We start from the raw sequence: 15,951 nt of genomic DNA, 5'->3' as shown, positions 1-15,951 counted from the left end.
CTGAGCCAAATTGACTAGAAGTGATAAAATCACCTGGACTGGATGGTATACACCCCAGGGTATTGAAAGAACTCAAACATGAAATTGCTGATCTGCTACTAGTGATCTGTAACCTGTCTTTGAAGTCATCCGTAGTACCTGAGGATTAGAGGGTGGCCAATATTACTCTGATTTTTAAAAAGGGTTCCAGGGTGATCCAAGTAATTGCAGACTGGTAAGTCTCACTTCAGTGCCGGGCAAAACAGTAGAAACCATTATAAATAATAAAATTACAGAACAATGTAGACAAACATGGTTTAATGGGACAGAGTCAGCGTGGATTCAGCCATGGGAGGTTTTGCCTCACCAATTTGCTTCATTTCTTTGAAGGTGTGAATAAACATGTGGATAAAGGTGAGCCGGTTGATGTTGTGCATCTAGATTTTCTGAAAACCTTTGACAAAGTTCCTCGTGAGAGACTCCTGAGAAAATTAGAGTCATGGGATAGGAGACAATGTTCTGTTGTGGGTTAGGAATTAGTTACTGGACAGAAAACAGAGGGTAGGGTTCAATGACCATTTTCCTCAATGGAGGAGGGTGAATAGTGGAGTGCCACAGGGATCTGTACTGGGACCGGTGCTATTTAACATATTTATAAATGATCTGGAAATTGGAACGACGAGTGAGGTGATTAAGTTTGCAGATGACATTAAACTATTCAAAGTTGTCAAAACACTTTCGGATTGTGAAGAATTGCAGGAAGACCTTAGGAAACTGGAAAACTGGGCATCCAAATGGCAGGTGAAATTTAATGAAGAGAAATGCAAAGTGATGCACATTGGGAAGAATAATCCGAATTATAGTTATCTAATGCTAGGGTCCACTTTAGGAGTCAGCACTCAAGGAAAAGACCTAGGTGTCATTGTAGACAATACGCTGAAATCTTCTGCCCAGTGTACGGTGGCAGCCAAAAAAGCAAACAGGATGCTAAGAATTATTAGGAGAGGGATGCAGTGCTCCATGGTGCAACCTCACCTTGAATATTGTGTTCAATTCTGGTCGCCGTATCTCAAAAAAGATATAGCGGAATTAGAAAAGGTTCAAAGACGAGCATCCAAAATGATAGAGGGGATGGAACTGCTCCTATATGAGGAAAGGCTAAAGAGATTAGGGCTCTTCAGCTCTGCTTCTGGTATCCTTTGGTCTATGTTGCTGATTCCCTCTGGTCTGCTTGTTCCCCACTGTCAAACAGTTTAGGATGAATATCTCTGACCAATGGAGATTTTCCCCATTGATTCCTGGAGTAAGGGTGAATAAGTGTTGCTGAGCATATGCAATAAGGTAGCTGTTTTTCACTTCTGTCTTTACTTTTCCCTGATGTCATCCTCTGCATGTGTCACTGCAATTTTCTTGTCTTTTTCTATAGGGAACCAACATTACCCATACAAATTTGCATGTTGGAAAAAGGATAGCGAGGGTTATGCATTCTGTATTAAGACTGATAATGCATTGTGCGCTCATTATTGTTCCATTTCCTGGTACTTAACCTCCCACACAATCTAGACTAAATCTTTAAATAATAATTTTTTATTCTTCAGCCTGCAAAAAGCTCAGTTTTCTATGGGACCAACACTGTGTTCCTAAAAACGTAGCTATCACTTGTAAATAGAAAAACATTTGTATAGTTTTGTTTGCTTACGTATTGCAAACCCCTTAGTGTGTAATGAAAATATGTAAGCAGTAAAGTAAGTGTATCTTAATAAGCCTTTTCTATATAATTTTCACTGTAGGATATTCGGAATCAGAGAAGGCATCGCCAGCGTCGGAAAGCCGAATTAGTGAAACTTCAGCAGACTTTGAGTGCACTGAACTCCAAGACAGCATTTTTTGAAGAGCAGATAAATTATTATAACACTTACATAAAAACCTGCCTGGACAACTTAACAAGAAAGTGAGTTGTGGGGTGCAGTTCAACAAACCCACAAGTAATGTAAAATAGACTTGTCTTCTATCGTACAAATGAAATAATGAATGCTTCAGTCATAGGAGCCGACACTGTGGGTGCTGTGGGTGTTTGAGCACCCTCAATATTGAGAAAATTCCTTGTATGTGTCCAAGGAAGGGTTATTTCCACTGGGCTTAGCGCCCCCAATAATTTTGAGAAGTTGGCTCCTATGGCTCCAGTGAGTAATTGATTTAAGTGGGGAGAACCAGTAATGTAACACCTTTGTCAAACACTTCAATCTGGGTGAATCTCTTGGTTGGTCAGACTGAAAACATTAGATCTTATATAGTAGTCAGATACTGATCTAGTCTTCTATTCAGGACTGGTTCTACAGACATGCAAATGTTTTCTAACAGTTATAAACTGCCTTATTTGTGCCTAGATAAGGTATCCTTTCTTAGTTTTGTGTTAGTCTGTAGAATGATTTTTTTTTCTTGCTTGCTCAGTCTCACTGGACTCTGAGACTGCTCTTCTGCTGCATGTGTTTGTCATCTGTTTAGCAAAGGAGATAATGTAGTGGGTCCATGACGGAGGGAGACGATTGGGGCTACAGAAATTTACAATATAGAAGTAATTTGCTTATAAGCTATATTTAATAGATCCCCTAAAATTAAGTGCAAAATCAGAGGATGATATTCAAAACTAACATAGTAGGTCTGAGTACCTTGTGCACTAGAACAGGTGCAGGAAGCACACAGGAAAAACAGCAGTTCAGAAGTGCAGCCTAGAGAGACCTGTCTGCAGATCGCTTAAAAAAAAAAAAAAAAAGCTACCAACCATTCATGCTTATGAGCTGCCAGCCACCAGCTAATACAGACTGTAATTCACTATTAGGAACAGCAAGGGAAAAAGTGCATACAGTTTGGGTTAGCATATTTGCTGTGAAAAAAAAAAGGACACCTACCACTACCCTGCACCGCAGTGTCACCTTGACACCCGCCCCCCCCCCCCAGAAAGCCTTCTATGTTAGATTTTTCTCCCTCATGTCCCCTCCCCAATTTTTTTTCCAGCCTCCCTTCACCCACCTTTTTTTTTTTTCATAACTTATGCCTGGTGATCTAGTGGCCGCTTCGGGGCATTAAAGAGCCCCCGCTTACCTGCCCGGCGCTAATGTGACCTCTCGCTCCCTGCACTGCTTCAAAATGACTGCTGAGAGTTCAAGTGGTGACCTCGCAAGTCTTCTGCAGAAGTGTCGTGAGGCCGCCGCATGAACTCACGGCAATCATTTTGAAGCAGTGCTGGGAGCGAGAGGTCTGTGACAGTGCCAGGCAGAAAAGAGGGGGCTCTTTCGTGGCCTGAAGATGCTACTAGACCACCAGGGCATGACGATAAGGTACAGGCAGGAGGAGAGGACAGGACACCCTAAGGCCCGCTCACTCACCCACCCGCAAGCCAGCCTGCCCGCAAACCCGGACAAACGGGCAAATTCTGTGGTGCCCTCAAAAAGTGCACATGTCCAGGTAAAACCGGATGTATGGTAAACCTACGTACAGTGGAGTAGAAAGGACAAGTGGCCTAATGGTTAGAGCACAGGGCTTGACATCCAGAAGTGGTCAGTTCAGATCCCACTGCTGTTCCTTGTGGCCTTGGGCAAGTCACTCCGTTGCCTCAGGTACCAACTTGGATTGTGATCCCTCCAGGGACAGAGAAATACCCAGTTATACCTGAATATAACTCACCTTGAGTTGCTACTGAAAAGGTGTGAGCAAAAATCCAAAAATAAATGGATAGAGCCATATACTGTATATTTTCCCTTACTGTTGCACAAGAAAGGATGAGTGACATACTTTTAATAACTGTTTTAGAAAATGTTTGCATGTCTGCAGAATCAGTCCTGACTGGAAGAGGACTAGATCAGTATCTGAGTACAATATAAAATCAAATGTTTTCAGTCTAACCAACCAAGAGATTCACCCAGATTAAAGTGTTTGATAAAGGTGTTACGTCACCATTTTCCCCCCTCCTAAAGACAGTTTTACTTTTGCCGAATGCTCAGAGGGCTTGAGTGCTGGTGTTAATATGTGTAATGAAGTTGGCCACAAATTGTATTTAAAAAACGCAGAAAATTTACTGCCAGGTCAGGGGCAGCGCAGAAGGTTTTCAGGAAAAGATTTCTTGTCGTTTTCTCACATTAAACGGCAGGTTTTATCGTCTTTTGCAAGCGGAAGGAAGCCCTTGCAACTATAAGCGCTAATACGTGTTTGAGTCCCAGGAAAACTGAAAATAAAAATACACATCAGCGCCTTTCAAAAATTTTAAGTGCAAACAATTTTTGAAAGGCTCATATTTAAAAGTGCCGAACAACAGTGCCAAAGTCTGCATGCACTTCTGGTTCTGTCTGGATGTGTGCACAAGAGCTGTGCTTGCCGCAAAACCCTTGTGCACATGTGCTAAGCACGTTCCTCCCCTTGTTTTCAGTTTGTTAGTGCAAGTTAACCATGCGTATCATCAACATATTTCCTTTGAGCATCACTTGGCAATTTTTCTGTGCGTTTGTTGTGCTATGGGTTTTTGTGTTGTGCGCTTTAGCAGCTGGCTTTGACCCTCGACACCTCAATTTTCTATTACTTGTGACAGTCATGTCAGAGAGAAAAAAAAGCAATTGAATCACTGGGATGATGAGCAGAATGACAGTGATCTGAGCCTGTCTGATCAGCCTGGTGCCATAAGTGGTATTGCTGATTTGAAAGGTTCACCTGTTTGAACGTCTCAGTTCACAAAGTTCTTGTGTTAACTGTAATGTTATCATTTGATCATATCTGATGAATACAAGATTGCCAAACAGTATAAGGCCGTGGTAAGAGTCAAGGGAATGCTACAATACATAAGGATAAAGAGAGAGGTATTTACGCCTTTTTTTTCCAGCAAGTTTAAACCCCACACCCCACCCCCACATATCTATTAACAGAAATGTGTATATGCGCATAGATATCTATGAGTGAAAGTTGGCTTTCTTGAGTTTCACTGAACCACTTTATCACATGAAAGGGGAAAGTGGGTCTTATCAACATTAAATGAAATAAACATGCCTCTGCATCTTACATGTTTAGGAGCTGACCAAGGACCGACAGCAAAAGTGCTAGTCACCCCTGTAATGCATGGTCATGCACCAGAAAGTTTCCCTTCAGTCTTTAGGCTCACTGGGTTTTCATGACCATCTACAGTTACTCTGGAAGTAGCAGAGACAACCACGGAACATTTGCAGTGGTCCCAACGTTTTCAACCCAGTCTGGCCCAGGCACTTATTCTGTCTCTCCTTTCCATTCCCCACAAAGCACTCTGCCCCCTCCCTTCCACCCCACCCACAGGACCCCCATATTGGCTCCCCTCTGCTCATGCAACACAACATCTTTGACTGCAGCATTGCCATATGTATCTCTTGCCGGCAGAGTGGGAATGCACATTTCCCTCCCGTGCTGTGGTGACAGCATGCGAATGGTGCAGACTGGTATCACCGGAGTACCAGAGCAAGATGTGCATGCGCATGCTTTGCTTGCAAGAGACAAGCACATGGCAGTGCTGAAGGCAAAGATGCACTGTGCTGCATGAGCAAAGGAGAGCTAGCACTGAGGGGAGGGGATGGAAGGGAGGGGAGAGTGAATTCCAGAGGTGAAACGAATGTGAGAGAATGATGGGGAGGGAAATAGAGAATGAGTGCCTGAGTCAGGTGGAGTTGAAAATGTTGTGGCCACTGCAAATGTTCAGTGGGTGTCTCTGCTTGTTTCCGAGTAATTGTAGATGGTCATGAAAACTGAAGGGAAACTTTCTAGCAATATGGGGGGGGGGGGGGGCGGGAAAGACTACCACTTTTGCTGTTGGTGTTTATTGAATTTATAAACATGTAAGACCCAGAGGCATGTTTATTTCATTTAATAATAATTGTATGTAATGAGTGAAAGTTCACATCATGGGATTTTCTCCAACAAACTTGGTTTCCGTCATTCTCTTTACTACAGAAGGTTTTAAAGTGGTCATATACTATGTAATACTTAGAAATCTGATATGCTATGCTACAGTATACAACTATTAATTAATGTGGTTGCTTTCAAATTGCCATGACTAAAATTCCCTGTAAAAGAACAGGAGAAAAACACTCCAGTTTCAAAGCAAGCAAGCAAGCAACGCCTCTGCTATTTGTTGCTTGATGACTAAAATTTCCTGCAAAGCTGCCGTGCAGTTTCCCTAAACGCCAGTTGTGCAACAAAGTTCTGAATGATGTTGCATGCACTGTATCTGGTTCATGGTGTGTGTGTACGTGATGTACATTGTTTATACAGTACATATTGGTACATGGTTTCATCCTTTTTTTAAGCAACTGTATGTACAGATTCCCTCTAATTCTGTAAAACTGAGCTCTCAAATTTTAAGCTTAGCATGCAAAGTTTGCGTGCAAGTTATAGAATAAGATCAGTTTTGCATGCATCTTAATTTAATAATGAGCTAATAATGGATGTTAACTAGTAATAATTGGCACTATTATTTTATTTATTAGGACTAATTGGCACCAGTTAGCAGTTATGCACGCAACTAACCGTACTCACTGTTCTATAAAATGCACCCGCAAAATCCATTGCATGCAACTGCAAGGGGGGAGTGTGGGCCGGGAAGGGGCATTGGGTGGATCGGAGCATGCCCAGGACTTGTGTGCACATAATTATAGAATACAGGCAGTTGTGTGCCTAACTGCTTACAATTAATTAATAAGCCTGTTATTTCAATGAACTTCAGTGGACAGGGATAGTAAGCTCCCACAATTAACTAACCCAACGTCTCTGAACTTTAACGCTACATATAGCTCGCCTTCCCTCCTCACTATCCCTTGCCAGTCAGGTTTTCAGGATATCCACAATGAATATGCATGAAAGACATGGGAAACACTGTTCTAGAGCAGAGGGAAAAAACATTTCCTCAGGGGGTGGTGTAGTGTAAGCAGATGCCGGTTCAAACATCACAGGCATTTTGTCCCAAGGGCAAACTTATAAAGGAAAAGTTCCTCAATACTATTTGAACTACAATTGAGTAAACATTTTTGCCTTTATTTTTTTCTTGTTTGCTTCCAACTTTGAAAAAAAAAAAAAAAAACAATCTAACTTGTTTATAGAAATTCAAGACGGTCCATCAAGATAGATGGTAAAAGAGAGGAGAGGGGAAGCAAAAGGAGCAAACAGCCTTCACTAAGGTACACGGCATCCAGGCTTCATGAGAAGGGTGTTGTCCTAGAGATTGAAGGCCTTCAGAACAGCCAGTGAGTATGGTGCTGGTCCAGCAATACACCGTGAGAAATGCAGGTGCAAGGGGAGCGTATTGAATTTCATTCATTTCCCAGACAATTTGTCATCTTTCAGGAAGGCTAAAGTTCATCAGAGTTCACCCCAACTTAGTTTTCCTTACTGGTATGTTCTGCTTCTTTTTCAAGCCTGAGAAACAAATGCCCTGCCCACCAGGATGGGTGCAAGAAACAGGAGTGGAGGTTGTAGTCTAATGGTTAGAGCAGTGAACTGAGAACCAGAGAAGCCAGGGCTCAGATCCCATGGCAGCTGCTTGTGACCTTAGGCAAGTCATTTAAACTTCCATTGCCTCAAGTACAAACGTGTATTGTATGGAGACAAGAAAATATCTACTGTACCCGAGTATAACTCACCTTGCACTATTCTCCAATACTTTTCATGGCTGAAAAGAGCAAGCACTGATATTAAATTTTTAAAAGCCAGAGTTATATTTGATACTGTTTTCAAGATATAACCCAAGGTGTGGGTGAGCGGAACAAGAATCCTGCAGCATATTGGTGGCATTTTGCTTATCTTTTGTGTGTGTGTGTTTTTAATTCATATTCGCTTACTATCTTAAGCAGAGATGATTACTGTCATAACATAAGAATAGTCATACTGGGTCAGACCAATGTCCATCTAACCCAGTATCCTGCATCTAACAGTGGCCAGTCCAGGTCACAAGTACCTGGCAGAAACCCAAATAGTAGCAGCATTCCATGCTACCAATCCCAGGGCAAGCAGAGGCTTCCCCTATGTCTATCTCAATAGCAGACTATGGACTTTTCCTCCAGGAACTTGTCCAAACCTTTTTTTAAACACAAATATGCTAACTGCTGTTACCACATCATCTGGCAATGAGTCCCAGAGCTTATGTATTCATTGTCTGAATTAGTCTGAGCTGTTTTTCTCACCAGTGGCTAGGGAAAGAATGGGAGACCCAAGGTGCTAATGCACGGACAGTGTACTTGTAGGAGAGAAGTGAGCTGGGTCCAGTGTTCTGCTTTATCCTCTCAATGGTGAATGAGTGTGTAGATTTCCTCTATTTCTTGACATGTTCAGAATTGCTTCTTGTTTGTGGGTAGCTTAGATGACTTTTTCTTTAATAGTAGAGATTACTACTATATTTTATTCCAAAGCACACATATACATCTTGAAATTGGTTGTAATTTTGTGTGAAAGCAGTTGTATATAAAAATATATGCACAGTTTATTTAAGGGCCTCTTCTACAGAGGACAGAGAGAGGGAGGAATTGGGATGCCCAGGTCAGGATGTTCACGATTCCCCCTATATTTTACAAAGGCTTTACAGATTGGAGCAGGAATGACTGGGGATTGCTCCTGCTCCCTTCTAGACCACCATGGATAGCCCCTTGTATGTGCGGGGGGGGGGGGGGGGATCTTCACCGCTGAGGGGAGGAGGTCTTGACTGCTTTGGATGTAGGTTTGGAGGAAGATATCAGCCCTATGCACAGACCCTTTCAAACTGGCACTTCTGCATGCCTCGGGGTAAGTGCAAAAGCTGACAAGGAAAATTTGGGGTCTATGCATGTATTCCACTTGTAAAATGGGAATAGATATCAAGATTTTCATCTTGCTCTATCCATGCACAAACCACGCCCTCTTCTTTGTTAAAATTTTAAAAGGCTCTTAAAATGTAATTGCTTCAATTAGCATTTGATATTTGTTCCTGGTGTGGTGATGGAGTATGGTCAGATGTAGGGGTCTGGAAGCACAGCAGTTGGACAATACTTTGTATATCTATCTTTCCTTTATGAATATTGGAGTTCTTTTCTGACCTATGGAATTTTATTGTACACCGCTTGATGGTTTTCCTTAAGCAGATAGTCAAATAAAATTAACTTTGAACCATGTGGTGTAGATCTCCTTGTATAAATAGCAGCTTTCTAAAAATCACTATTTCCATATGTAGCCAATCTACATATGTAAACACCACAATTTATGAATGGAGATGTCCATACCATGTTGAAACCAAATCATGTGCCCCATCTTCAGCAAACACAGCATATAGTCAAAATTCTTGCATATATCATATTCTTCCTAAACTGCGGCATGTGAATATGTATTTGTATGCACATTTTAACTGACTGCATTTATGAAATATATTTTTCTTTCTTTAGGTTTAAAAATGTTTTGTTTGATATCACACCTGGTGAAGAAGTGGGTGATTTTGAGATCAAAGCCAAGTTCCTGGGTGTTGAAATGGAGAAAGTGCAGCTTCATTTTCAGGTAACTTTGATTCTTGCTGGCTTATTGACAGGTTGGGGATCTGTATTGTATGAACATATGTGCATCCCAAGACTTTTTATACTATTAACACATGAATTTATACCTTTCCCAGGATTTAGACTGTATCCGAGGTTCTCTGCAGGGAATCAGGTAAACCTTTAGTAGAAATAGGTTAACTGCCCATCCTAATAGGTCCAGATCTTTCAAGTCACCAAAACAGAGGCCATTTTGAGTCCTCCTTGTGCAGGGAAATGGCTTCCACAAAAGTCTTTTTAAAATGGGTGCAGCAGAGGGATGGGATTGTGCTTAAAATATTGTTCCTTTGGGGTCTGGTCCCACCCAACCTCTTTGATGTGTTGAAAAAATGTTGGTATCCCAGTTGCTCTGTCACTTATCCTTCACTGAGAGCAGTGGGAGAAAAATGCAAACTCTTGACACTCATGGGCCGATGATCAGAAACAAACACAGGTGCTAGAAGCCATTAGCACCATACTAGTGCCTGCGTTTGCTATCACCACATGATCAGAGTCCCTGAGCTCGTGAAAAAAATGCGCTCGTGCGCTCTGAATGCAAAACAGGGCTCTTAGTGCAAGTGCATGCTAAATGTATTCTTTCCCAATGATCAGAAAGCTGTTTAGTGGTGGCAACTTTGGATATTCTGCGTTCGGTGAAGTTGCACATGAATCAGCTACAGTCATACCTGTTGAGCCAGTGGTCTCGAGGACTTATGACCAGCTCGTGCCATGGATGCCTCAAGCCAGAGGGAGTCTGACTTGGTGGCTTCTCCCTGCGCACATTCAGGTGGGGTTGCCCTTACAGACTCCCAGTTGGGGTGTTCTTATCAGATTTCTTCAGCAGAGTGTTTGGACCCGGGGGAATGGCAACTGTCAAAGCTGCATTTCGCCTTATTTCCAAACAGTGGGGCCTTCCGGTTCTGGACCTCATGGCATCCAGACTCAATGCGCAAGTACACAGATTCTACAGCCACTTCAGGGAGAAAGACTCCCCTAGGAATGGATGCACTGGTACAGCCTTGGCCATCAGATGGCCTCCTTTACATCATTCTTGTAGTTCTGGACTGGCCCAGATGTCCTTGGTATGCAGACCTCATCCATCTTCAAATTGCTCCTCGGTTGACTCTTCCTCCACAGATGGGCTTATTGCACCAAGGTCCAGTACTTTGTTGGGAGGGCGTGATTGAAGAAGGGTTATGCGGATGATGTTATTACTACCTTGCTGCAAACCTGAAAGCAGTCCACTTCTTGCTATAGTGTAGAGAACTTTTGAGAGCTGGTCTGCACAGAATGGTGTTTCTCCATTTTGTGCTTCCTTATCTCAAATTTTATCCTTCAGGAGGAATTCAAAAAAGGCTTGACTCTCAATTCACTCAAAGTTCAGGTGGCAGCACTGGAGTGTCATAGACGCAAGATACAGAATGCCTCATTGGCTGATCACCTTGATATAGTGTGATTCCTCACGGGAGTCACTCATCTGCATCCCCCTCTCCGCAGTATTTGTCCTCATTGGAGTCTTCAGGTGGTTCTTAAGGCTCTTCAGTCAGCCCCCTTTGAAGCCCCTTCATTCAGCAACTATCAAAGATCATACTTTAAAGGCAGTATTTCCAGTTGCCATTTTGTCAACATGGAGAGTTCCAGAGCTTCAAGCTCTCTCTTACAGGGATCCCTTGCTCCGCTTTTCTAACTTGGGAGTTTCCATATGGACAGTTCCGTCCTTTTTGCTGAAGATTATATCTCCTTTTCATGTCAATCAGATTGTGTTCCTTCCTTCCAGGGAGAATACACTTTCCCTGTTGGATGTGAAGCGCATCCTTATGCACTATCATGTTGCTACCAATGATTTCAGGCAGTATGATCATCTTTTTGTCCTTTTTGCAGGACCTCGGAAGGTTTGCCGGCCTCCAAAGCGACAGTGGCTCGATGGCTTAAGGAGGCCATTTCTTCGGCTTACATTCTGTTACGTTCCTCACCTGGTTCCAGGCCTGTGCGGCCGATTCGCCAGCGAGGTGTGGTCCGGCAGAGATAGCCGGCTGTTTTGGATGTGGTTTCTCCAGGATGGGTCTGTTTCTGTTTCCTGTTTCTGGCAGCCGTCATCTTGGTTGGATCAAGGACAGCAGCCATCTTGTATACGAGAACAGGAAGGAAGCCCATATTTGGGCGTAGAGCATCTCTGCTGATGGGGGCAGCCATCTTGAGTCAGCTGCACATGTTTGAGCCTAATTCCTTCACTACTTAAGGCTCTGCCTCCAGCCCTTCGTTGCTTCGGCTTCTGCTGTGTAGAGGTTGTGGTTTTCATCTGTGTTCCATATCGGCTATCCAAATTCCAGTGTTCCTTGTGTTCCAGACTTTGGCTTGTTTTCCTGACCACGCTTGTTTGCTGCCTGCCTACACCTTGGACTGTTTTGACTATTCTTTGCCCTACGGATTACTTGGCTATTGGACTGTATCTGCTTGCCCGCCAGCCTGGTCAGCGGTTGTGCAACCCCCGCCGGTTCCAGAAGTCCTGGTGGCCACCTGCACCTGAGGGCTCAACTCCCAGGGAACGGTGGTCGCTTCCCAGGTGAAGCTAGGGGTTGTCTGGCTGCCTGACTGAGTGCGGTGCCACTTCATCTTCGCCGTGCTCAGTCGGGGCACAAGGGCTCACACCAGGTCATAACACATTCTGAGGAGTAGATCTGTTCCCATGCACGTCAAAGCCTTTGGCGACTTCTTTGCTAGAGTCTAGGGCAATTTCATTGGCAGAGATCTGTTGGTCAGTGATGTAGTCATCTTCTTGTTCCTTTGTTAAGCATTACCATTTAGATGTGTATACTTGAGCATTTGCTTCCTTCGGGACCATGGTCTCACTGCAGGGGTATCACAATCCCTCCCCTCTTAAGGATTGCTTTTGTACATTCCATTTGTCTGGACTGATCCTTGGGATATAATGGAAGGAAAAATTACTTAATTACCTGATAATTTTCTTTCTTTTAGTCCCAAAAGATCAGTCCAGAGCCCATCTGCCCTTCGATGGTTTCAGATTTTCTGGGTTCTATGTAATTTTGGGTGTTTGTATTCTGATTCCATTATTTCTAAGGCACAAGTTTTGCCCTTTATTTCATAGTTCTTTTTCTAAATAGAGGCTTCAGTTTTTTTCTCTGGAAGTCACTCTTTTACTGCTTTGTTATCGAATACGGGCTTAGTTGCTAATCGCAGGAGCTTATGAGGCCCAACTCAGAGTTCTCTATCTCCACCTGTTGGTGGATGGGCACAACCCATTTGTCTGGACTGATCCTTTGGGACTAAAGGAAAGAAAATTATTAGGTAATTCAAATTCTTCCATGTCCGGGAAACCCGGATGTATGGTAACCCTAGTCAAGATCAAGCTTTATTTTATTTGATATACTAGCAGCTAAGCAGTTTACAAAGGATAAATTGAAATCTTCAGGGAGGGGATGGGACAAAGACCACAATAAACAAAGCAAAAAAAAATGCCTGACAGCATACAATAGGAGGAGACAAAAGGGATGGTTACCTATTACAAAGAAACACTAGAACTAAATCATAAATAACTGAATTTTAAAAAATAACATTTTCAGACATATATATTACTAGATTTCTTCTGCACTGATTTTAGCACTTGTTTTAGTTTCACTCTTCTTGAAATTCTTACTTTTGCTGTGGGGCTCCCACACCTCCCAGCCCTCCCTGGGGTGGAATGGAAGGCCAAACAATGTGACATCAAGCAGTAGCCTAACAGTAAGCTAATACAAGTAAGAAACTACACTGGAAATAATCTTGACTATCAGAGAAGAGTCATCATGTATAGCAGGGTAGACATGATTGTCTCTTTAAGGCTGTATGTGAAAACTACAGAGAGGTTTAGAAATTGCACTTGTTTCCAGTAGTTCAACCACTGGCTTTGTATTGTGACTGCCAAGATTTCCTGGCTCCTGTTCTCCAGACTGTCTGAGAGCTCTGTAGTAATGATGGGAAGGGAATAGCAGGGTGATCCTTTTTGGCAGCTACCCAGGAAGGAGTCTTGAATGAGGCTTCTCAGCTGCTTCTGAAGGAAGGCAGAGGTCACTAGAATGCTGACATTTGTAAAGTTTGGAATTGTTTTCTTGGGATCACAGTGACACACAGCAGTGAAATCCCTTAGAGCTACCACTGATAGCCCCTGAAGTGCCTTTGCTTTGCAGACTATCCCCACCTCCTCCTTTTAAAGCAGAGTGCAGAGCTGGGATAGGTCTGGAGTATGAAGAGTGTAGGAGATTCTGGATGGGGAAATAAAATAATCCACCTTGAAATGGGAGATGGAGCCAGAACTAACAGTTGTCCTCCCGTTTGTTACAGGATTTGCTTCAGATGCAGTATGAAGGCGTTGCTGTAATGAAGATGTTTGATAAAGCTAAAGTGAATGTCAACCTGCTGATATTCCTGCTGAACAGGAAGTTCTATGGGAAATGAAGACCTGCAGATATTAAGGACCCTACACCAAATCAATGGGGTTTCCAGGTTTTTTTCAGTATTTTTGGTTTCTGGAAAGATTGAAGTATCTTCGGACATATTTGATTAAAGAAGATAAAAATTTCAACCAAAAAAGTTTGGACAAATACACGTTAGTGCCTTTATGTCCTATGATGCTGCAGTAGAAGAATAGGAAATTCAAATTAATTTAAACCCTTCCAGATTTTACTGTGCTGTAGGTGCTTAAATTGGTTGAGAGTATTTGTGTCTCTTTGTTTTCTGAATAGTCTGAACATGTTATTTGTTTAACTGGCATAATTCCATAAAGCTCTCCCTAAAAAAAGGAGAGAGAAAATCATTTTCCAGTGCTAAATAACAGATTTATTTTCCTGATAAATTTTACCTGAGTGCAGGAACAAAATTAAACATTATTTCAAAGCTCCAAGGGCTGTTGAAAAAACAAACTCTTCTTTCTTTTTCTTTTTTTACTTTTTGCCTGGAACCATGTCAGCTGTAAAGAAAACTCTTGTACAATTTATAATAAAATTTTATAAATAAAATTGACAGGAAAGTCACAGTACTATATTCGGTGTAAAGAAATATATATATATATATATTTTTTTTTTTTACACTTACTAAAATGAGGCGATGCACTACTGTCTCCTGGTCAGCAGGGCACTTCTGTTTTGCAGCCTTTTTAAATTGAGGGGCAACATGGTGGAAAATGGGAGATCGTAGTTTCCAATTTGTTTCTGAGGTATTTGAATAATAGTACCTTAAAGCAGTGCCTTTAATGTCAGTCTGCTGCTCTGGCTTAGCTAGGGGCTTCTTTTTAATGCAATATAAATCAGTATCTAGATCTGTTTTTAAATTTGTTTCTGAAAATTGTTCTTTGTAAAATAAATGATTAATTGGACAAATTTTGTGCCTGTGTGTTTGTGAACTGCATTTGGATTGATCCGCTCTGGCTTTTGAATGGTATTCTTGTGAGAGATTAAATAATGAAACTTAGAAAATGATGGCAGATATACCTGGGGATGGGTAATCCACTTAGGTGGATGAACAGCAAAATCCCACGAAAACGAAAGAAACAAAAGAAGTGGATCAATAACTCCAGAGACTGCGACAACTGAGTCGAACAAGAAACAGTTTATTAAGGACTTGACACAGATCTGTGTTTCGGCCACAGGCCTGCTTCAGGAGTCTAGAAACATATAAAACAGTATATAAGTATAAAAAATAACCATAAAAAAATCATACATATAAAATACAAATTTATAAAAATTTTTGTACAAATACAAAAGTGTCACATTACAAAATAAAAACCAAGAAACTATCATAAAATATATATATATATATATATATATATATATATATATATCAGAGAATAAAGCATATAGACATTATAAAACACATTGTATGACATGACTAATGTAGAAATATCAATTAATAGGTAGTGGTAAGAAGGCAGCTTAATAATACTGTATATGTGAATCATGAAGATTAAACTAAAAAGACAACGTTCAAAATTAATGTAACATATCTAATGGTGAAGAATCAAATCATATATAGTGAAACATCAATTCATATAAAGTAGCCAGAAGAGAACTATGGCATTCTTAAATATAGTAATTGTTGTTATAGCTAGAGATGCATAGGTTTTTTCAAAACATCTGTAAACAGATGTACCATAAGATTTTATTGAAATGGAAGAGACAGGAAACTCACTATTAGATAATGTACTGGTGTCCATAAACTCTGAGGGACATTAAAAACTTATTGTACAAGAATAATCACAGATGTAGCAAGAGAGACATACACACGCTTAAACACAAGGCTATCACAAATAGACTTGGAAGCCAGAGTATCGTGTCACAGGTAAATTAGAAAGTAGGATGTTGCTAAATAAAATTCCTATAACTAAAACACACGTCCATACCTCAAACTGTTCAGAAAAAACTATCTGATGGAGGTTTACAAAGCC

General features: G+C 41.5%; 1 protein-coding gene across 5 annotated transcripts in view; it reads left to right on the top strand.

Annotated features, from left to right (window-relative positions):
* Positions 1–14,881, top strand: part of IQGAP2 (IQ motif containing GTPase activating protein 2) — a 589,818-nt gene extending 574,937 nt beyond the window's left edge. For 4 of the 5 annotated variants that reach the window (XM_030193260.1, XM_030193262.1, XM_030193259.1 and 1 more), the window contains 4 exons: positions 1,770–1,930; positions 7,086–7,229; positions 9,393–9,501; positions 13,854–14,881. In XM_030193260.1, the coding sequence (XP_030049120.1) occupies positions 1,770–1,930; positions 7,086–7,229; positions 9,393–9,501; positions 13,854–13,967 (528 nt within the window). In that variant the 3' untranslated portion in view covers positions 13,968–14,881. Of the gene's footprint in view, positions 1–1,769; positions 1,935–7,085; positions 7,230–9,392; positions 9,502–13,853 lie in introns of those variants that run through there. The other variant, XM_030193263.1, reaches the window with a different exon arrangement.
* The last annotated feature ends 1,070 nt before the right edge of the window (positions 14,882–15,951 follow it).

This window comes from Microcaecilia unicolor, chromosome 2, assembly GCF_901765095.1.
Source record: "Microcaecilia unicolor chromosome 2, aMicUni1.1, whole genome shotgun sequence".
Lineage (NCBI taxonomy): Eukaryota > Metazoa > Chordata > Amphibia > Gymnophiona > Siphonopidae > Microcaecilia > Microcaecilia unicolor.
This window is presented reverse-complemented; position numbering and strand designations above follow the sequence as displayed.